General features: G+C 39.7%; 1 protein-coding gene and 1 long non-coding RNA gene across 4 annotated transcripts in view; one reads left to right on the top strand and one right to left on the bottom strand.

The window, feature by feature from the left end:
• Nucleotides 1-24,041, bottom strand: part of LOC119467465 — a 33,290-nt gene that overhangs the window by 6,755 nt on the left and 2,494 nt on the right. The gene's annotated exons all lie outside the window — the stretch shown is intronic.
• VAV3 (vav guanine nucleotide exchange factor 3) overlaps nt 23,476-24,041 on the top strand; it is a 406,390-nt gene continuing 405,824 nt past the window's right edge. Inside the window, exon 1 of one of the 3 annotated variants that reach the window (XM_037729108.1) lies at nt 23,476-24,023. In XM_037729108.1, the coding sequence (XP_037585036.1) occupies nt 23,820-24,023 (204 nt within the window). In that variant the 5' untranslated portion in view covers nt 23,476-23,819. The remainder of the gene's footprint in view (nt 24,024-24,041) is intronic. The other 2 variants (XM_017502188.2, XM_017502189.2) reach the window with 2 other exon arrangements.

Below are 24,041 nucleotides of genomic sequence, written 5' to 3'. Positions count from 1 at the left end.
ATTTTCTTTAACCAGTCTATTATTGATGGGCATTTCAGTTGGTTCCATATCTTTGCTATTATGAATAGTGCTGCAGTGAAAATACATCTTCATGTATCTTTATGATAGAACGATTTGTATTCCTTTGGGTATATACCCAGTAATGGGACTGCTGGGTTGAATAGTATTTCTGTTTTTAGCTCTTTGAGGAATTTCCACACTGTTTTCCACAATGGTTGGACTAATTTACCTTCCACCAACAGTGTATAAGCACTTCTTTTACTCTGCAACCTCACTAATACCTGTTGTTTTTGGATTTTTTTTTTTTAATAGAAGCCATTCTGACTGGTGTGAGATAGTATCTCATTATGGTTTTGATTTGCATTTTTTAATGATTGGTGATGTTGAGCTTTTTTTCATATGCTTATTGACCACATGCATGTCTTCTTTTGAAAGGTGTCTGTTCATATTCTTTGCCCACATTTTAATGGGGCTGTGGAACTGCACGGTGGCATCTGTATTCTGTGAAAAGTCTAGAAGAAGACAGACTTGTAAGAACCTGTGTACTCCAGGGCCACATGCAGAAGGTTTTTGTGTATCCTGTTAGTTTTAAAATGATAGATAGTATTAAAGTGTTTAGACTGACATACTTATGGCTGAGCCTCTATATCTCTTTTAAGTGCCCATGTACGTTCTCCCATTTGCATTAGTACTTTTGCATGGGACAGGTATGACCTTATGCTAAGAAACTACTAGGCAACTGCCCTTCCTGAAGTCTTCAAGGATCTTGGCTATGGGTGCGCCCATCTCTGTTTTCATGAAGGCCACTGTTTTCCTAAGTTAATTACAAAGAGGTATCTTTAACAGCTTGGTGGTCCAACTTTCTTCATTAGAGAAGGCAGATATAGCAAGGTCTTATGTGCTGTATGTGTTGTCTCCTCTGAGGTAGCTACAGAATCTTGTTCTAACACATTTCATTAGAAAGTGAAATTTAGGCCAGGTGTGATTATAGGTGGCTCACACCTGTAATCCCAGCACTTTGGAAGGCTGAGGCAGGTGGAGCACTTGATTGCTTCAGGAGTTCAAGACTGGCCTGGGCAACATGTCAGAACTCCATCTCTACATAAAAATACAAAAATTAGCTAAGACTGGTGGTGTGTGCTGGTAGTCCCAGCTACGTTGGAGACTGCAGTGGGAGGATAGCTTGAGCCCAGGAGTTAGAGGCTATAGTGAGCCATGACTACACCATGGCACTCCAGCCTGGGTGACAGAGTGAGACCCTGTCTCAAAAAGAATAAGAAAAAGAAAGTGGAGTTGAGCATAAATTTTAAATTCTACTAAGGGGCCTCATTAGTGAGATGTCCAAAGAATCTAATTGTAGGGCGGTTCCACCTAACAGACATGAGCTTTAGGGCAGCCTCGTTGGGAGGCTCCAGGTTCTTTTGTGGACCTTCTACAGTCCGTACCTGTCTGTCTTTTTCTGGCCATTTTCAGCTGTTAGTTTCACATGAATCTCTCCCTTCACTCTATACATCAACATTTTGGCCCCTCCGTGAACCTGACTGATCTCTGACTCTGTGTGTGTCCTTGGCCTTCTGACTTTTTGTGTGTGTTGTTCTAGTAATACCTACCCATCCACCTACTCTCCCCTGCAGGTGAACACCTTCTTGAACCCCCTGCTTTCTCCCTCCTTGTGAGGGTTAATATTGAGTATCAATTTGATAAACTTGAAGGATGCAAAGTATCGTTCCTGGGTGTATCTATGAGTATATTGCCAAAGGAGGTTACCATTTGAGTCAGTGGGCTCGAGAGGCAGGCCCACCCTCAATCTGGGCGGGCACCATCTAATCAGCTGCCAGCATAGCTAGAATAAAGCAGGCAGAAAAAGATGGAAAAGCAGACTTGCTGAATCTTCAGGCCTTCATCTTTCTCCATTGCTGGATGCTTCCTGCCCTCAAACATCAGACTCCAAGTTCTTCAGCTTTTGGACTCTTGGACTTAAACCAGTGGTTTGCCAGGGGCTCCTGAGCCTTCAACTATGGACTAAAGGCTATACTGTCAGCTTCCCTACTTTTGAGGTTTGGAGACTCAGACTGAGCCACCACTGGCTTCCTTGCTCTTCAACCTGCAGACAGCCTACTGTGGGACTTTACCTTGTGACTGTGCAAGTCGATTCTTCTTAATAAACTCCCTTTCATATATACATCTATCCTATTCTGTCCCTCTGGAGAACCCTGACTAATGCACTAATACAGTCCTCCTCCCCCTCCCTCCCTCTGTGCCTCTGTAGCAATCCAAGTTCACCTCTACCCTGCCACTCCTTTGTTTATAATCATGCTTTGGACTGTCTTCCCTATCATTGAGCCCCGGCACATAGCATGTGATCAGTAAATTTCAGTAACCATAATGAGAAGTCATTTAAGGAAAATACCATCAGCATAAATTCTTAGAGGCTCTGAAGGATCAGAGGGATTTAACAGAATCTAAAACTATTGACAACAGTACTTTGAACTGAGATGGCTTGATTATGAAGGGCTTGAGGCTTCCTGTGTTATTTTTCTTTTTTTCTGGTAATAAGTAGTATTTATTAAGAGCTCTCTTGGTTTACATCACGTTAAATGAGTCTCTTGTATGATCTGTGCTTGGAGGTCTAGAAACTAATGGAAAAAAGCTCTAGCTATTGGTGCCATAAAGGCCATGCTGATTATGCTAAAATCACAGCGTACTATTAAAGAAAGTGAACAACATATTGTGATTGTACTGCTCACTTTGCTGCTGGAGCTAACCCATCACTTTGCGGTTTACTACTTGCTCTCTGAAAGGAAAGAGAGCCCCTAAAACTTGTTAGACAGAGACATCTCAAAGCGTGAAAATGCAGACAGCCTCTGAGTTAAACTTTGAAAACAGCTTTTTGAAATTTATCAGAAAACCTCAGGTTTAGATGGAAAATTTGAGTATCCTAAAGAAGGAAGGCGAGAGAGCTGGTTAGGGATTTACTACAGCAAAAGGGAATCCAGTCCTGCTTTGTTGTTGTTGTTAATCTCTGATTCTCACATTTCTATATGTCACCTTTTGAAAATATTTTGTTGCCCTCGTTTTAAAATGTAACCACTTTGAAAGCACTAAACTATTCCATTTTTAAAAATCACAGAATAGTTATGTTTACAAAATAAAAATGCATTTATACTTTTTAAATTCAAGGGTAGATTTCCACCTCAAACTGGGAGATTCAACAATTTGTTAGTCTGAATGGTATCTTTGGAGTATTAAGACATCTGATGTGTGGCTTCCATTTGTACTCTTGCCCAGGCCCCAAAAATGTGCCAGGCGAGTCTGCTCTACCTAAAAATATTTTCCCTCTAGTTGTTCAGATTATAAAAGTTCTTTCATCTTGTAACATGTGAGTTTACTTAAAGCAGGATATCCCCAGGATTTAAGAGCAAAGTGGAGGGTTATAAATAACCAGAGTATCTTGATGCTGCTAAATTAATTGTTTTAAAACAATGACTATTGAGACCTTTGCATATAAGATACATTAAAAATACAAAATACAACTATTGGTTTATATTATATTAATGAGTCAAGCAGGTTTATTAAATGAATAATAAAGATTATACAAATCTGTGAAAAACTATAATGAGTGCTAAATGAAAAACTAAGTTATAAAATAGGATGCATGATAAAATATTATTTTTATTTTTAAAAGTATATATCACAAGAATAGATGGAAAGACTACACATCAAAATGTAAAAATGTATATTACAAAGATGGAATTTCTGGTTATAGATAAAATATAAAACATATATATAGTTATATATCTTTCTGCATTGAGTATATGTTACTTTTGTACAAATGAAATTTAAATAATTATACAGGAGGAAAATATTTGATTTCTAGAGTGATAAGAGGCATTGGATTTCTTTTAAATCTTAATTACATGATTATAAAATGGTTATCTTTTTGTGCCATGCTCCACTCAAAGAAAACCTTTTCATAGGGTCAGATCTGTGGGAGCCTGGGAGGCTTCTGCTGAGTTTGTACAATGTATGTTTAATTTTAATTGTAAGGAAGGTCAAAGGATTAAATCAACACAAATGTGATGGAATAAAGGGGGCTTTTCATTTTATCTGGACCTCCTGTATTGGAATGTTTGCTTACTTCTTTATGAGGAAGTTAATGGACTCAGATCAAATTTCACATAGCATAAAGAATATCAAGATTTTCATCACATTTTATTAATTTTGTGGTCATTAAACAAAATAGTGAAACATTTTTAGACGGGTATATTTTCTATAGCTGTTTCATAGATTTTCCTGAAATTTGGGCAAATATTATAAAGATTTTCCTTATTGAGAAAGTTCTATAGTTTACAGACCCACTAGCATTTTCAAGAGTGGTCATCGTAAACAGATTGTTCGTCAGTTTTCCATTGTTCTTATTCAGGGTATTAAAATATTTAGATTAAAATTTTTTTGACTAATAATCTCTATCAGCCCCTAATAGAGTTCATGTAGCTTTATAAATTAGTGACATCTTCAGTCATTGCATTTATTGGCTAAATAATTTTCTACAAATTGGATTGTCTACAAACATAAAAGCTTTGGTTCAAAAAAAAAAAACCTGAAAAGTTCTCAAGCTTTCTTGATAGACCCTTACACTGGCTCTCTTAGAGACTCTTAAACGGGCCGACACTTGGGAGAGCCAATTAATTAATTATTTAGTTTATTAATGTTGATCATTCAAAAAAAATTTCCCAACTTCCCTTTGAATCATTGCAGTATTTACAATTGTCAGTACTTTCTTTTTAAGCAACCAGCTCTCTGTGAATATTTTCTAATGTTCCCATCCTGGGCCCGATTGGAGTTCTTGGGAGGTGTGGTGGGTGTAAAGCAACAGGAATCAATCCTAAGGAGAAATCACTCATGTGCCATGGGTTGATCTTAGATTCTGCATCAGATAGACCTGGGTTTGAATGCCAGTACTGCTACTCACCAGCTTGGTTGTATGACTGTGGTCAATTTAGCTAAGCATCATATGCTTTAATAAAAAGCTTAATAAAATCCACCTTCCAGAGTTGCAGTGAGGAATCTGAATAATGCATATGACTGTCTGGCATATGGTTAAGGTAAGCCAGGCAGTGGGACCAGAATGAAAATGACATAAAAGCAGCTATGGAGAGGGAAAGGAAGAAGAACAGCTATGGTAAAAACCTTAGGCAGCGAGAGTCAAATGTAAACAGCAAACAATTATAAGGGAGCTTTTAAGGGCCTTTATATTCTAAAGATCTTTATGTAAGTGACAGTCAGCTTTTCTTTTCTGGGGTTATTAGTCCTTGTTCTTTAGTCTTTCCTCCTAATCATCACTTTCCAACCCTTTAGCTGTCATTATGGCTTCTCTCCATAGCTTCCTATTTCTCTCTGGTTGTAATTCCCAAGAGTTTGAGCAGTACTCTGTGCCTATGGAGAGGGTGGGAATAACAGCAGCATCATTTTTTGTCTCCCCTTTTCTTTCTAACTATTTAAGAGAGATAGAAGTGAGTGGTAGAGGACAGGTAAATACATGTGTCTTAATATATGCTACCGATCAAGCATGCCACAGGGAGCTGGTGTATTGGTGATTGCAAACACTTTTAAAGTGCCTACTGTGTACTGGTCACTGTTCCAACTGCCTTACATATATTAACTTATTAACCTCATAGCAACTGAATCCAATAGATACTACTTGATCCCCGCTTTGTAGACCAAAGAACGGGAAGATTAGATAACATACCCACATTTCCAGAACTAACAAGTGGCAGACCCAGGAACTGAACTTAGGCAATCTGGCCTCAGTAAAGGCACCTGTAACCACTACGCTATGCTACCTCATACTAGTTGAAGGCGGGAAGTCTTGAATACTTGAATAAGGAGTTTGAAAAGCAGGTAGAAGTTTATTTGACAGGCTAAGAATTGAAGTGAGAATAAATAGTTTCAAGTTGAGGGACAACAGCAAATTTAAGGTTGGAGGAGAGACGAGCCAATGGTCTCTGCTGTACTGGAGAAGTTGAAAATAAGATCGGATTGATGAATTGGAGCCAAGTTATTTCTCACATTGTATTATATTATCATCTTTATGAAGAGTACACAATAGGATACGCTACAGGGAACCGCTGAAGATTAGGAGCTAGGAGATCTGATGAGAAGTAGGTAGCATGGGAAGAATGCATTTAACATTAACAAAGATACAGACCATGCTAAAATGATAAGGCAAAGAGGAAAACAAACAGACAATGCTTGGTGAAATTTGGATGAAAACAATTTAGTCAAATTTTCCATAGTTTTAAGTCTAACGAACTGAGAGTGGGAGAGCTTATAGAATCAGAATTTTGCATTGGAACGAACTTTACAAGTAATCTACTCCAATTCACTTAATCAGTAGGAACACACACACACACACAGGCACACACACACACACACACACACACACACACACAAGATCCAAGAGATTGCTCCAAGTCGCACAGCCAGATGTGAAGGAGGCTGAACTAGAACCCTGGTTTTCTACTCTCAGTCTCCTGTGTTTACCATTATATTGAGTTTCCACAGCTTGATGGACAATTGCTAGAACTTACGACATTGCTTCAGCGAACACACATCATTATGACCAGCTATTTGGCTAAAATGCGAAATTGAGAAGAGGAGCCATTTTGTGGGAAACTTCCTGGGTCATTTTTGAATGGAAAAGTTAAAACTGGGCTGCACATATTATTTTATACTTACAATTTCTTTAAATATAGAAAGGGAACGTCAACTGTGCTGTTAAAGTTCATTCTCAGAATTTAGCAGATTTGAATGAATACTGATTAAAACCAGTATATGTTTAATTTTTATTTATTTATTTGAGACAGGGTCTCACTCTGTCACTCAGGCTGGAGTGCTATTAAAGTGCATTCTTGGAATTTATTAGATTTGGATGAATACTAATTAAAACCAGTTTATTTTTTATTTTTGTTTAATTTTTTAAAATTTATTTTTATTTTTGAGAGAAGATCTCACCCCGTCGCCCAGGCTGGAGTGCAGTGGCAAGATTGGAGCTCACTGTCGTCTCGACCTAATGGGTTCAAGCGACCCTCTGTCCTCAGCCCCTTGAGGAGCTGGGACTGCAGGTGTGCACTACCATGCCTGGCTAATTTTTGTATTTTTAGTAGGCTTTTGCCATGTTACCCAGGCTGGTCTCCAACTCCTGGGGTCAAGCGATCCACCCGCCTGAGCCTCCCAGAGTGCTAGGATTACAAGTGTGGGCAGCTGCACCCAGCCAAAACCAATTTATTTTTAAGGGAGAGCATTTTTCTTTTCACTTCCAGAGATCCAGAACTTTAGATATTATGCATGAAATCTTACAAGAATTGAAATGATAATTATTCACATAGAAACTGTGCAAAATTTGCTTTTATTTGAGAGTATATTACTAATCACTGTATATCCTGATAATTCTTCATAACCGTCTGTTGAATTTCTGATGCATTTTATATTCTGAGATAATTAGGTAGAGTCAGAAGATAGCAATGTGTAATCTTTGTTCTATGGGATTAATTTATTACTTTCCTTCTGTATAGAAGCCTCAGGGTTTAAAAAACTTCATAATTGAATATTTATTCCTTTTTTAATTGAAGTTACAAATTCCACATCTAAAATAAATCAAGATAAGGTAATCCATGTTGACATGAAAGTTTTCTTTAAACATGTTTTGGTGGGAATTTGGGGGCACTGGTTTTACTTTATGGTAAAAAAAACCTTTTGATTTCACTCTGTGAACTTTACATATTGTAATGTGAAAACATTTTCTTGATGAGAGCCTAACTGCTGCAGAGACACGAGAGCTACAACATTGATTTTTCTGTTTCAGTGAAATAGATTACGTTTCTTGACCATTGAGCAAAATCTCTGTTTTACATTGAAATAAAATATATTATTCGATCCCTTCCTTTTGCAATTGAAAACATCTCTGTCTCTCATTAAAAGCAGTCTCTCTGTCTCTTCAATAGCAGAGGAATTGCTTCCTTATTATACAAAATGTATTAAAGATAAGAGGAAAACAAAAAAGAAAATAAGATAGTAGCAATTGCCGTATAAATTTTTTTTTTTTTTTTTGAGACGGAGTTTCACTCATGTTACCCAGGCTGGAGTGCAATGGCGCGATCTTGGCTCACCGCAACCTCCGCCTCCTGGGTTCAGGCAATTCTCCTGCCTCAGCCTCCTGAGTAGCTGGGATTACAGGCACGCGCCACCATGCCCAGCTAATTTTTTGTATTTTTGGTAGAGACGGGGTTTCACCGTGTTGACCAGGATGGTCTCGATCTCTTAACCTCGTGATCCACCCTTCCTCGGCCTCCCAAAGTGCTGGGATTACAGGCTTGAGCCACCGCGCCCGGCAATGCCGTATAAATTTTTTAATAAGAGATTTAAAATTCTGAATCTCCTAAAAATTAGAGAAAGAACAAAGCTTCAAAATGAGAGCAACATTTATTTCTAATATTATACCTAATGTCTACGGGTAACTCCTTTTTCCCCTGGGAGCCTCAATGAAGCAGACGATTTACTTTTCATTGGTGTTTCTTGAAAGGAAATATTATTTCTTTAGAAACCATTCATTTTTAAATTATTTGGCTTGGACTTTCACCCCATTATTTTTATAGAATAAAATAATATTTAAAAAATATTTTCCAGGTTTGATTTGATTCATCATTTTCTAAATTGGAAATAGTCCTTGTAATTTTATAATTAATGTTGTTTAAAAATAAAAGATGATGTCTAGATCTTTTAAACAGGGAGCCTTCCCTAAATGAGGGTGAAAATACTAGCTCAAATATTATTAGGAAAAAAAATAGAAATGCTTACGCCTAAGGGGAGGGATAACATGGGGAGAAATGCCAGATACAGTATGCACCTAAAGTTAAATAAATAATTTTTTTTAAAAAGTGTAATCATAACAAAAGTATATGACTCAAAAAAGTATCCTCACTAAAGAGTATCAGCAGGGCTAGATAGGTATTTTTTTTTAAGCACTATACTTTTCTCAAAAAAAACATTAATCATCTTAGATGAACAGAATCCAACTGAATACAAGTGGGAATATTTTTTTTGGTTTTCAAAAAGGAGCCTATAGAATGGTTTGCTCTAGTTGTTCATACATGGGTGGGGACAGTGTGAGATGGCACCAGAGGACCTGCCAAAATAGAAGCGAGTTCACTGAGTCCATCACCCTGTCTTTCTTGAAATTCTCTCCTATCTTGATTTCTCAGCTGCAGTGTAACCTGTGTACCAGAGGAAAGAAAGAATTGTTTTCTGTGCTGCTTACAGTCATAATTTTGATTTTAAATTCTCCACTATGGGCTCAGAATTTGAGATGGGTTTGGAGAGAAGTGCAAAATTCTCTCCAGATGGGTACAGAGATGGGCAAGAGTTTCTTGGAGGCAGGTGTCATTCTTCCTAGTGACACTCAGAGAGTAAGATGAATTGTTCCAGCAGGGGATAGCATGAGAGCAACTATAAGGGTCAGGGGCTTTGGGAGGGAGGAGAGAGCACTGAGGTATAATAGGAATGAAGCATTGATGTCATCAGTTAATAGGAAGAGAGGCTGCTCAGAGAGCTGGAAATTTGGCTTGTAAAATCAGTGACCCTGTGGTCATTTAGCTAAATGTAGGTGCTGTTTTTATCAGGTAGGGTAGAAAGTGCAGCTTTGAACATAAAGTTCCAGTGTACTCATGGACAAAGAGGCAGTCACAGGGATAGCAAATACATTTTCTACAACTAGGAATAATAGCATGCTTTATTTTGGATGTGTACTTTCATAAACCATTAGACATCGAGCAAAGTCAGAGGGAGATTGCAAACTCTGTGAAGAATAAGATTTTTGTCTCTTATTTACCACTAACTCTCTAGCAATAGGAAAAAAAGGGGTTGTCTATAAATATTGATTCATAAATGAAGTAATTGTCATAGACTAATTTGGAATCCTAGAAGGGGAACTGTTGGATTCAGACAAAGAAAATCAACCCTTAAAGCAGAGTCAAGTCCTGCTTATAGCTATTGCCAGCAGCGCTCTCCTAATCTCTGGGGAGGAGGAATTATACTTCATCAAGACCACACCTGTATGAAAGCTATGTAATAGGTCTAAATTAATATTTTATGAAGCAGGTGTGATTTGCCACTAACTTGCTCCAAATATTTTTTACTGCTTTCTTTTTTTCCTCTAAAGATCAAATTTAAAGAACTTTTTGGGGCTCTATAAGTCAGATATCGAATCAGGGTTGGCCCCAAGTGGTTGTTCAGAAATTGCTACAGAAACGACATGGCAGTGGTTTCTACACAGTTAGCATCAGTCACAAGTAGTTGTATAAAGAGCATCCTCACAGGGACTGACATGAAATGATTCTCTGGTGGGCAGTGATCTGGATTAGGGTGATACCCAGTGACAATCCTGCTTGGGTTTCCATAACTCCTCTCCCTCGTCTTCTCCTCCCACCCCTTCACTGTGAGCAGTCCTTGGAATCTCAGGTATTATTTTCCAATGAGTCTTACCTTTGATCATGTGGCCATCACTATTTCAATGATTTCCTATGCTGATGCCTCTGAACCTACCATCCCCACACTAACTCTCACCTAAGCACTGATCTCATATCTTCTGCTATTTTCAGTAAAACTCATTTTGATATTCCTGAATTCTTCTAGCTACCCAGTTACAAAACCACAGTCATTTAAAATTCCTTCCTCCTCCTTTTCGCCACCAAGTCTAGTTGACTGTCTCTCAAATCTTGATCCTTTTCAGCTTCTGCCCGATTTGGTGTCGTCATTTCTTAACTTGTCACCCGACCTCCTGACTCTCTTTTCCAGACATGCTGTGGTCAGGGTTTTCTTTCTAAATTACCACTTTGACCATATTTCTCTCCTATTTAAAAACTCCTGGTGACTTTCTGTTACCCCCATTCAACCTTGCCTTTGAGAATTTATGTGATCTGATCCCTCAAGCAATCCAGTATGGACCTCTCTTGTCCATCCGGTCTGCTTTTCATTCCTTAGTTCTCCAAAATAATTTGTTGATTCTGAATGTTATGTTTGTGTTTATGTTATTCTTCACTTGGAAAGACTTTCCTTGCTGAAGGCCCAGGTCAAATTGTACCTCCTCCATTAAAGACTTTTAAAACTGTTTCATTCTTTGATATCCTACTTTTTAATGCATGGTCATACTTACTGTCTCCTTTTTTGCCTTTTATTAGAGACAGGACCTTGCTCTGTCACCCAGGCTGGAGTGCAGTGGCATAATTATAGCTTGCTGCAGCCTCAAACTCCTGGCCTCAAGTGATGCTTCCACCTTGCCTTCCAAAATGCTATGGAATTGCAGGCATGAGCTACTGTGCCTGGCCCTACTGTCAACTTTTTGGTCCTTGCTCACAGGCCACTTTGAAATATGATTTAACTGGTTCATCTTCTTGTTTTAGTTCTCATCTTGGTACTATAGGAATATGAATAAATAAATATATATAAATAAATATATATTTATGCAATAAATATAACTATTGTTAAATGGAAAGCAAACTCTAGTTGGAGTTATGTATTTTGGATTTCCTTCCCAGCTCTGCCGCTCCACAGGTAAATGGCAATGAGAAAGTCACTATTCCTCACTGGTAGTCAGTTTTATGATTTTAAAGAATCACCTGGATCACAGGACAAAACCTGAACAATTAAAAAGATACCTGCAACTTTGGTTGATAACTGTTAAAACTGGGTGATTGGTAGGTGGGGTTTTATAACTGTTCCATCTACTTTTGTATAAGTTTGAAAATTTTAACAATAAAAATAATAACAATAACCCAAAAACACCAGTTAAGAATACAGAAATTCAGATTTAATAGATTCCTAGCTATCTCCTGTAAATTCTGATTTAGTGGTTTGAGATAAGGTTCAGGAATATTGTTTCTATAGCTACACTCTTATAAACATCATCTACCTCTCTGAACCTTTTGCCTAACCTGTAAAATTGGGACATCATAACTACCCTACAGATCTATTGTAAATGAAATAAGATATGTAAAACATGTCATTCAGTTCCTGGCCCGTAATCTGAAGTCCAACGCATGTTTAAAATAGCAGAATCCTGCGCCTGCAGAAAGGACTCACGCTTTGATAAATGACCAGTAACCATTTATCCCTGAAGATGAATTTAGACAACCGCAGCCAAGAATGAAAAAGAATAAAAGAAGTGAAAGAATTTGATTAAGAGTAGTAGTGACACATCCTCTCTTCTTCATGCTCTGCTAAGTGATTTGACCCCTTCTCGGAATGAACTGCAATGGCATTTAATTTAAAGAGCTCAGAGATAACAAATTGCCAACAACCAGGGTATTTCATGGATGGCCTCACTAGACTGGTGACTAAGCTAATTTTGAACAGCTGGAAGGGCTTATCCCACTCCCACAAATCATGTATAGTTCAGGCATTGTGGAGAAAATTACGCTGAAAAGTAAACAAATCACATCTCTTCTTAGTAAAGTATAATTTAGGATTATTGAAAAAGGAATTCTTAGACTCCTAGTAGACATATTTTTGTTTTAAGCCACATAAATATTTGTTTATAGTAATTGCTTATGAATAACTAGATAGCATTTAACACAACAATTGCACTAGATACTTCATTTTCTTTAGAATTTTGAAATGATTTTGTTTGCAGTTGAATGAATCATACCACTCTGAGTTATATCTGTCCCTTGCTTCAACCTCCCGCCCCCCTGACTGCCCCGCATCCACACTTTATTCCTTATGGGATCTTTCTTACACTCTTCTTCACACTTTAAGAGAAAACTATTCCAATAAGGTAAAATCTAGACAGCAGAAGGTTAAATAAGCACAAGAATGCTGGAAATAATGCTATTTAATAAGTTAAGCTACTTTACGTAGCTTAAAATTTGATGTAGCATTGGCCATAGTAATAGTTCTGATACCATTCATTTGTTCATTCATTCAGTCAGTACTTAGTGAGCTCCTGGGAATTCTCAGGTGAACTAGACACTGTATTTCCATAGGATTCCTCTTAAAACCAATGAAAATAAGATACAGTTGAAAATAACACAGGTGGGCATGGGTGGCTGCTGGTGGTAGTGAAACCAGCACTAAGTTATCACTCATCAGGATAGGCCTACCTGAGGACGAATCTTTTACCTGGGCTTGCGGGTGTCTCATGTGGGCAGGGGGAGCTGTCCTAGCCCAGCTGAGCCCTCCCTACATTGGCTACAGACATGGCTTAGGTTAGAGCAATATTTTGTAGCCATGGAGCATAGCAAGACTTAGATTAGCATGGTTGATATAGAACAGAGTCCACTGGCAACATGTATTAAACAGCTGTTCTAATTTGCCACAGGGTGGAACTTGAATGAGACGCCAATTTAGTTTTTAATCCTATTGCAAATTGACCATTGCTTAGCTCATTCCTGAAAGACCCTTTGAAAAGTAGAATTCAAGACTTAGATTTGTTTGTTTGTTTGTTTGTTTATCTGAAGAATATAGGAATATTGTGAAGAAATTTTGGGTAGAGAATCTGAAGGAAAAAAACAGATCAGACATAGACAATATCTTAAAACTCCTATCTTGGATCAGTTTTTCCAAACAGTAAAATATTGCCTATATCTTTAAATGTACAGAAGTGAAAAGTGGTAGTTAAAGCTGACCTCAAAAATAATTAAATTATTTTAAATAAGATACATGAGTTTTTACTGATACGAGTTTCTGGCTATTTAGAAATGATAAATGTTTTTAATCTATAATGAAACTATTGCTATATTCATATATACTCCACAAGATATTAGTAAAGAATTAAGATTTTAACGTATGAATACAAAAGATGTAATAGAAAAGCAATTATTAGGTACATACCTACCATAAAATGTTCAAACTGGATGTAATGGTAAAGAAAAGATGTTTCTAATTACCCTCAGTTCAGCATCAGAGACCCACAGGCTCTATGTTAGCAATGTCTGTCTCCTCACATTTACTACAAAGTAAACTGTGGCTCCCATGGAGGTACTGGGGACACATCTGGATCCTGGGGAGCAGCCATAAGGAAAAATTTCAGCCAGTGGCTGCATCTTCCCAGACACTTCCAAATAGGAGACACATCAAAATGAAAGGCACTGATAGCTGGCTAGGAGCAAAATCTCATTCACTTTGATGCCTGTAACTCAATTCCCCATAAGTATGATCAGGACAGACTGGGAGGGCACAGTCCATGCACTATGAGTACTGATCACCTGTCTTTCTCAGTGGCTTCTGGCAGTCCCTCTCCCATTGTACTGTGAGAGAGCTCAACCACTTGGGAGATTAATTCTGACACTTGGAGGGTGAAGGGCTTCATTAGTCAGGATTTTCAACATTTTGAAGTATTTTTCTCTCCTAACTTTATTGAGGTATAATTGACAAGTAAAAATTACATACTTACAGTGTACAATGTGATGTTTTGATGTACCTGCATATTGTGAAATGATTAAGTCAAGTGAATTAAGAGGTCCATAATCTTACATATTTTTTTGTGTGTGCTGAGAACATTTAGGATCTACTCTTATAGCAATTTTGAAGTATGCAACACATTATTACTAACTATAGTCACCATACTATACCATAGATCCCCAAAACGTATTCATTCTGCTACACTGTAACTTTGTACCCTGGGGCCAACATCTCCCCATTCCTGCCTCCCACCCTGCCTCAGCCCCTGCCAACTACCATTCTACTCTATCCTTATGTGTTCAACATTTTTAGATGCCACATACAATGAGATCAGGCAGTATTTGTCTTTCTATATCCAACCTCTTTCACTTAGCATAATGGCCTCCAGGTTTATCCACGTTGTTGCAAATGATAGGATTTCCTTCTCTTTAAATGCTGAATAATATTCCATTATTATTATAGTACATTTTAAAATCCATTCCTACATCGATGAACTAGATTGATTTTATATCTTGGCTACTGTGAATAATGCTGCAATGAACACAGAAGTACAAGTATCTCTTGACATAATTATATCATTTCCAGAAGTGAAAATACTGGATCATATGGTAGTTTTAGTTTTAAATTTTTGAGGAACCTCCATACCTTTTTCCATAATGACTGTGCTAATTTATATTCCCACCAACAATCTACCAGAGTTCCCTTTTTTCCACATCCTCATCAACGCTTATTTTTTATCTTTTTGTAATAGCCATTCTAACAGGTGGTTTTAAGTGCATTTCCTTGACAATTAGTGATACTGGGCATTTCTTTCGTACACCCGTTGGTAATTTGCATGTTCTCTTTTGAGAAATGCCTGTGTAGATCATTGGCTCGTTTGAAAATTGGTGTTTGTTTTCTTGTTATTGAGTTGTTTGAGTTCCTTAGAACATTTTAGAGTTTCCAACTGATGACTTAGACTCATTTTGCTTTATCAAATTGCATCACTGTTAACATTTTTGTGTCTGGAGCCGCCCCAGAAATTATTCCTTGTTCCCAGCACTTAAGAGTGATTAGGTAGACAGAATGAAAGGGACAAGAATATGGACATATTAGGATTCTAGAAGATGATTGTTTTCATTTAGCTAGATGCTCTTCTAAGACAACAGTGGACCTTCTGTGTTCCGCCTGTCCAGCAATCCCTCCAGCTCAGTGTTCGCGCGTTAAGTTTCCTGGTTTCAAGTGCCATAAGAAGTTGACATTAGATATCAACACTACCATACAGGAAGATCCGGGGTGCCTACTTTGTGCCATCTTTCATAGTCTCATCTTGAAATGTTAAATAAACTTTCACAGGGATTTGGTTTGGGAACACTGCTTTCCTTTCACCCTATAACCCGATATAAAATTTAGAAGAGAGTTTTTGTTCTTTAGAAAGTGCAAAATTAGTATTTATTAAATGAGGTAGGTAAATCAGATTTTATAGGTTAGGGAAGATTTTTTATTTTTATTTTTTGGTCAGAGACAATATTTCCTATTTTTTGAAATGATTATTTTTTCTATATTGTAATGACATTTACATATATATGTATGTAAATTGTCCTATTTTTTTCAACCCTACCAATTTCATCCTATTCTCTCTTTAAAATAATCTGTATGATTATTGTTCTCTCAGAGCTATCCTTTCTAGACTCATCTCTTTCTTTCTTACACCCCAGTGTTATATTCTGATTTAAATAACCTAAGAAATTTGCTCCTGAGAAATGTCAGCAAAAGGATAAACAAAGCTAGCAGAACATATGAGTTATTCCCGAAATCTGGGAAATTTCTGAAAGAACAGATGAAAAGTTGTAGGCAGTATCAAAACAAACAACGAAGCAGAAAAAGTTACTGTGTTTTCACCCTGACCAGATGAGCACTCTTGGTGTGGCCAGTGAGTCCTCCTTTTCCATTTGTGTGTGCAACAGAAACCAGTTTATGATTTTACAGGTAACCTAATGCCAAGATTGCAAAATGGAGCATAGTCTGCAAAAATATATAATTGTGTAAGTGTCTGCCTGTGTTGCACGTGTGAGAGATTGATATGGCCCATTAAGGTTTCCATGTTAGTGCTTTTTAGCTTTGTCCTGTCAGTTCCCAGAAAAGCTTGTCAACCTTTTTTTGAATCACTCCTGCATTGTTATGATTCTGATGATCAAAAAACATACCCAGTTTTCTAAAGCACAGCATTTCACAACCTTATGTCAGTCTGAAACGAAATGAAACAAAACACATCACAATAAAACAAAAGGGTTACATCAGAAAAGAGTAAACAGAATGCTTAAAGAAATTTAGAAACATTTAAAACTGGAATATTTTAAGAATTAAAAATAAATTAAAACCAAGTTGCTTTACTAAACAAATCTTGAATCTTTTCTTGCTATTTGAATAGCAATGGTGGTGGTGGTTGGGGTGGGGAATTTCACTCATGTAAATAAAATGTAAAACGGTGTTTTGTTAATGACTTTATGCAGGGTGTGGAACATTTAAAGTTGGCTGAGTGTAAAACCAACTTGTTGGCATCTGCTTTTAGGGATCCCTCTGTCTTAAATCTCCAGGGAGGCAGATTAAATGTTAAATGTGTGAAAATCTTGGCATCAGGATGTTCCAGGTCCAATGCTAACTTTGCTACTTATCAGCTATTTGAATTTAGGAAAGAGAGTTGAGCTTTCTTAGAGTTGGTTTCCTCATCTACAACATGAGGTTAATAATAGCAATGCCTCAGAGAGGTTATGAGAATCAAGTAAAACCATACATATGAAGTAGGTGGTTCAATAGCTAGTTGTCAGTGCTCATAATATACTTAACAAATTGCTGCTGCTGCTGTTATTATCTGATCTCAGGAATGAGTTATGAAGTTAAATATATTGCATTTTTCAGGGAGTGTTTCTAATTATTCTATAATGGATTTTAATTGTTAAACATAAATTGAGGACTTTTATTTTTTTTTGAATGGGAATGGCGACGAGGTGCTTTCAAGTACTCCTGCATTCTCTACATGGGTAGTGGATCTGTCCTTCAGTATCATTTTATTTTTCCAAGGATATTGTTGGTGGCAGGAATAAATCTGAGTGACATGCCAGAGTGATAAGTGAAATTTTCTCCTCTCTCAGCATTACTGTAATAACATGGTTCACATTCCCCTTCATCTCATTTATTCATCCACCCACCTTTTCATCCATCCAGTTATCCATCCATCCTCTACTAAGTGCCAGGCATTGGAGTAATGACATGGATAAGCTACAATTTCTGTTTCCAAGGACATCAAGGATAGGCAGGGTTGGGGTACAAGGAGGGTGGTGGTAGTTGTGGTCTCAGACACTTAAAGAGATAATTATTCTTCAAGGAACTTAGTATAATGATCGTGATATACACAGGACTATGTGGAAAAAGAGACATCAAGGACTTCCCACAAAAATTTCTTTGCATTGGATTTTAAAATTCACCATCTCTGTATAAAGAACTTTCTCACTGGCAATTTGTTTATACCAATATGCAAATGGATTTAAATATTCTATAAATTAGATTAGGTCCTCAGTTGCTGACAGGAATACATAGGGCTATTTAGCTTGTCGCTGTAAATTTAATCTCCTTAGTCATCTTCAAAACATAACATATATGTGTATCACTGCTAATGTTCTGAAAATGGACTAACATCTAATCATGGCTTGAGGGCTGCAGAATGTTTAATGTGAGCCAGACTTCGAAAAGACCCAGCTGAGGTGCAATTAACTCAGTGAAGTAAATATTTGGAGCCTCACTTTCTGTGTGTGTGCATGTGTGTGTGGGTATATACTCACAGTGTGAAAACACTTGTATTTCCATTTATTTCATTGTTTCATTTACTTGGACATCAGTTAGTTAATTACACAGACATATAGTCATATCCTCATCCTCCTTTTAAAGCTGCTTTGGAAGCTTTTTTTTTTTTTTTTTTTTTTTNTTTTTTTGAGATGGAGTTTTGCTCTTGTTGCCCAGGCTGGAGCGCAGTGGTGTGATCTTGCCTTACTGCAACCTCTGCCTCCTGGGTTCGAGCGATTCTCCTGTCTCAGCCTCTTGAGTATAGGCATGCACCACATGTCCAGCTAATTTTTTGTCTATTTAGTAGAGATGAGTTTTCACCATGTTGTTCAGGCTGGTCTTGAACTCTGGATCTCAGGTGATCCAGCTGCCTTGGCCTCCCAAATTGGAAGCTTTCTGTGTCATAAATTATCTCAAGTGAATTTCTTTTGTTAAATGGTAAGTGCCATTTGGAGATAAGGTTATTGACACTGTTGTTGTTACTGTTATGGTTATAATCAAGGACTTGAACATGTCAGAAGAAAAAAGAAATCCTGTGATCCTAATAAGACCCCGCTCAGTTGTACCTAATTAATTCCAATACCTTTAAATTCACACTGATTTGGGCACATTTATTAAAGGAACAGTTTTATAGAAATCTTACTCTACCTTCATTTATCTCCACAATGTTTTTCTGGTATTTATTTTAAAGACAGTATCAAATTAACAGAAATGTAAAGCCCACATCCCTAATGTTTATGTGAAAACAAACTATATTTGATTGTAGTTGAAGGAAATTAATTCAGCAAACGGGCTGAATTTCAGTTTGCAGTTTACAGTGTTTATATTTCTGCATCTTTAATTCTTTCAGAAACTAATTTATCTTCGACAGGTTATGTACCATCCATGATTTACTTCTCTTATGACAAAAAATAAGAAATACAATGAGGAATAAAGAAAATGTCGCAGTGGCGCATGCCTGTAATCCCAGCACTTTGGGAGGCTGGGGCGGGCGGATCACTGGAGGTCAGGAGTTCCAGACCAGCCCAACATGGCAAAACTCCGTCTCTACTAAAAATACAAAAAATTAGTCAGGTATGTGCCTGTAATCCCAGCTACTGGGGAAACTGAGGCAGGAGAATCACTTGAACCCAGGAGGTGGAGGTTGCACTGAGCCAGGATCACACCTCTGCACTCTAGCCTGGGCAATAGAGCAAGTCTCCATCTCACGAGAAAAAAAAAAATAAATAAAATAAATTTAAAAAAAGGGGTTTCTGACTTTCCTGGTGGAAGATAGATGTTAATGTCTTTGTAAACTTAAGAGTTGGAAGAATAATATTGCTAAGGATTGAGTGACAATAAAGATGCAGCAGGCAATGAATTAATGTGGCTTTCAGCCCCTTTACTTCAGTTTTCTTAGTACATTTGGCCTGATGTAGAACATCCTACCATGTAGGATATAATTTTGAACATGGCAAGGAACCTACTATGTGATATCCATTATCTGTTGTCCTTGTCTTTCCTGCAGCTCAGGATGCGACTTACTCCATTTCCCATTTTTATATGATGTAGAGCTGAAGCAAGATCCAAACAACACCGTGATACAAGAGAGAAACAGAGCCTGCTCATCTTGGAGGGCACAGAAAGACTGGCGAGACACACAGAAAAAAAAAAAGCAGATCTTTATTTCATGTGGCTCTTATGCCCCATACAAGTAATGCTGGCAAATCCTTCCTGATCTTTTCACCACCAGAAAGACAGGCTAGAAAGGCAGAGAGGGGATGGAGGGAGAACAAGAGAGTTAACATAACTTATTCATTTATTTACTCACTAAACTAATATTTATTATTTGTTATGTGACAGGTACCTAGGTTGGTTCCGGGAATTTGAAGAGTAATAAGTTACCACCCCTGCCTTCAAGGTGTTTCAGTCTAGCAGGGAGAATGATATTCAAACCAGTAATTAAGCTTGATAGGGTAATTATTTTAATGGTGAGCCACAACTCTGAACAGAAGGGGCACAGATGTGGAGGCACGAGCTCATCCTTTTATTGAGCTTTCTAATAAAGAGCAAGATGCTTAACTCTGTGGATCTCCAGCTTCTTCATGGGTAGGAGAGCATCTTCTCACTTGCAGATAGTGCATGTAAAGTGCCCAGGAGAGTGCTGGACACATAGTGGGCATTCAGCAAATAAGAGAGGGTGGAAGTGCCTCAGGGGCTATGCAGGAGTCAAGGGCAGTAGGACAGTAGGAGGGGTTGTGAAGTCCCATGTTAGGTATGCAAGAAAGGCCTTCTTGCACATCGTAAGAACACTAGGTACCAGGATTAGCAAGGAGTTGCCACTGACTAGTTAATCCCTATTTCCCAACTTGTCTTCACTAGGTGGAATCTTTCCTTTAAAATGGCAAAGGAAGGCTGGTGTGGTGGCTCACACCTGTAATCCCTGCTCTTTGGGAGGCTGAGGTGAGTGGATCACTTGATGTTAGGAGTTTGAAACCAGCCTGGCCAACATGGGCAAACCCCATCTCTACTAAAAATATAAAAATCAGCCAGGTGTGATGGCACATGCCTGTAGTCCAAGCTACTCGGGAGGCTGAGGCCGGACAATCACTTGAACCAAGGAAGTGGAGGTTGCAGTGAGCAGAGATTGTGCTACTGCACTCCAATCTGCATGACAGAGCCCTGCTCCCTGTGCTGGACCCCACTCCCCTCACTTGTCCTCCTCAGCCTCTGCCTCCTGCTTTTAGCACCTACCACTCTGATGACTAGCCAGGGCAGGCCTGGAGGCTGAGATCAGTGATCTGTTGGGACAAGGGTTAGGCCCCATAAAGCCCCACAAAAATTAGCCAGGCGTGGTGGCTCATGCCTGTAGTCCCAGCTACTCAGGAGGCTGAGGCAGAATAGCTTGAATCTGGGAGGCAGAGGTTGCTGTGAGTTGAGATCGTGCTACTGCACTCCAGCCAGGGCGACAGAGTAAGACTGTCAAAAAAGAAAAAAAAAAAAAAAGTGGAAAAGACTGAATTTTTTCCTTTATTAAGGATAGCTCAGGTGAGAAGCCCATTGCTATTTCTATGGCACCAATTTCTGACACTTAAATGTCTTCCACGTGCGTCACCTATTGACACCCAGCTCCTTGTTTACGTGAAGAATTCGGTGTCTCCACTAACCTCCTTCCCTTCTAGGCCTTCCATATATTTTCTGGTTGCCCTTCTATCAACTCTGTGTTTTACTATATTTGAGAATCATTATGTTTTGAAGTCATATATTATGTTATAGAGAGAAATTAAATAGAATATTTGATCACTGTTGCCACTTGTCAATGCAAAGTGGCTAGCATTGGGTAATATTTATTGAGCTGTTATTATCAGGCACCACACATTCTATGCATTGTATCAGTGCTTCTCAGCTTTTGATGGAAATACATGTGTGTGATATGGAGATGCTAAAATTCAGGTTCTGGTTCATCCTCAGTATGGGAGTATAGCCCAAATGTCTACATTGCCGACAGGCTCAAGGGTGATGCTGCTGTCCACAGGCTGTATTTTGAATAGCAAGACGTTGTATCATTTGATCCTGACAACAACCCTATTAGTTAGAAATTATTTCTTGTTTCATATCTATGGAAACTGAAGTGTAGAGAATTTATCCAAGGTCATGTTGCTAGAAAGCAGTACAGGTTGGGCTCTAAATCCAGATTTGCCTCCTGGGATAGTGTATATTATCTGGATTTTGGAAATATTCTCCAACATCCAAGGGTGACCTGTTGCTACCTGAAACAAAATTCATAGTTTTAGTTTCAATTTCTTCCCTTTTAAGGATTTTTTTTCCTAATTTCTTTTTATGAAGGACTTTGTATTAAATGATGATTCAGATGTGTTGGGTTTTGCTTCTAAAGATATGTGGAGTTTAGTATAATTTACTTGCCAAAATTATGGCCTAGGAAATATCGTGCTATTGATGGAATCCACACTGAACACAAGAGGAAATTGCTAGGGAAGGATGCGTTGTGAGGAAAGGAAATCCTCAGGCTGATTTATCGTTCAGCGCTGAGTGTACACATTGTGCTATCCTTGTCATAGCCAAGCGAAAAAGGACGCAGTCCCTGTCCTGAACAGATCATTCTTTTAAAAATAATATTTTGGATTGCTTATAAAATATGGTTTGTAATAAAAAATTTGGGGTCCAGATATCTAATACAGTATCGAAAATCCTGTCAAACTGGAGTCTTTTTATTTTCAAATTTTAAATGAATGCATCTCAAAAGGGTAACGAAGGATCACATTTATATCAAACAGCAAGAGTTCAATGTGGCAATATCTTGCCATGAATAATTGAAACGTTAATTGTGGTTTTTGGGGGGCAGTGTGCAGTAGGAGTAAAAGGGGTGGAGTTTAGAGTCCCCAAAAGATTTACTTAACAAACACGGATGCACTGCTTGTGCACTGTGCAAAGTCCTGGGGGCAAGTTCCAACTTTCACTAAGGATCCCAGAACAGGCCTGTAGGAGCTGCCCAGGGCCACCGCGCTTTGCTTTCAAACCCGGTCGCCAGCCGCCTGCGCATGCGCAGTCTAGCACCGTGGCACAGGCCTTTCTCAGGCAGGTTTTTGCGGGGTCAGCAAAAGGGTCAGAACTGCTACCACGAACAGTTCCGAGCCTGACGGGGAAGGGGAAACAAACTCCAAGTGAAAATCACCTCGCGAGGAAATAGGCTCCGAGATGGGGGCGGTTTCTGCAGGCGTCTCCACACACTCACTCTCACTTGCTTTCAGGGTGCCCAAACACCCCTAGGGGCAACTAGGAGGAACAGGCTGAGGAATCAGCTGTGGAGAATGGAGGGGATAGAACTGGAAGGCGCGCGGGGGCGACGATCTCTAAAACTTTCAGCGCCGTGCTCTACGGATGCTCTGGGCACTTTTTCATTTCTCTAGGGAGTCCGGGTGCCCCAATTAATCCGTCGTTCCTACGAGCATTTGTTGTTCAGGGGGCCCTGGGGGAGCCCCTCGTATTATACACTATTCAGCCACACTCCCCGCAAAGCCGGGAACCCGCCCCGAGAGAAGACCCCAGGACGCCGGGGGCTGCGTGGGCCCCGAGAGTCTGCGGCCGGGGGCACGGGATCCCCTTTGTGGCCGCCGCCCCCTCCGCCGGCCCCTCCCCCGGGCCCCGCCCTCGGCCACCGACCCCAACCCCTGCCGCCGGCGCGCTCCCACCCGCGCCTCTGGGGACTCGCGGACGGCAGCGAGACCGGCCGGCGCGCTGGGCATGCTCAGTGGCGGGCCGGGCGCTGGAGTCGGAAGCCCGTGCGCGGCCGCAGCCGCCGAGCCGGCCGGGGCGCACGGAGAGCGCGCGGGACTCGCTGCAGCTGCGGCCCGGTTGCGGCGCACCCGGGCCGGGACCGGAGCGGAGCCCAGCGCTGCACCCGCGACCCGCCGGCCGCGGCGCCTGCTGCCTCGATCCCGCGCGGGGAAGGGGCCGGCGGCTGCTGGCGTCGGCGGGGCGCGGAGGAGCCGCGGCTGCCGCATCCTCACCGCCCGCCCCGGCCGGGCCGTGTCCCGGAGCCGTCGGGCATGGAGCCGTGGAAGCAGTGCGCGCAGTGGCTCATCCATTGCAAGGTGCTGCCCGCCAACCACCGGGTGACCTGGGACTCGGCGCAGGTGTTCGACCTGGCGCAGACCCTCCGCGATGGAGTCCTGCTCTGCCAGCTGCTTAACAACCTCCGGGCGCACTCCATCAACCTGAAGGAGATCAACCTGAGGCCGCAGATGTCCCAGGTGAGGAGGCCGGCGCCG

The sequence above is a fragment of the Cebus imitator genome, unplaced genomic scaffold (assembly GCF_001604975.1).
Source record: "Cebus imitator isolate Cc_AM_T3 unplaced genomic scaffold, Cebus_imitator-1.0 Scaffold293, whole genome shotgun sequence".
NCBI classification, from domain to species: Eukaryota; Metazoa; Chordata; class Mammalia; order Primates; family Cebidae; genus Cebus; species Cebus imitator.
Note: the sequence above shows the minus strand (reverse complement) of the source record. Positions and strands in the feature narration are given on the sequence as shown.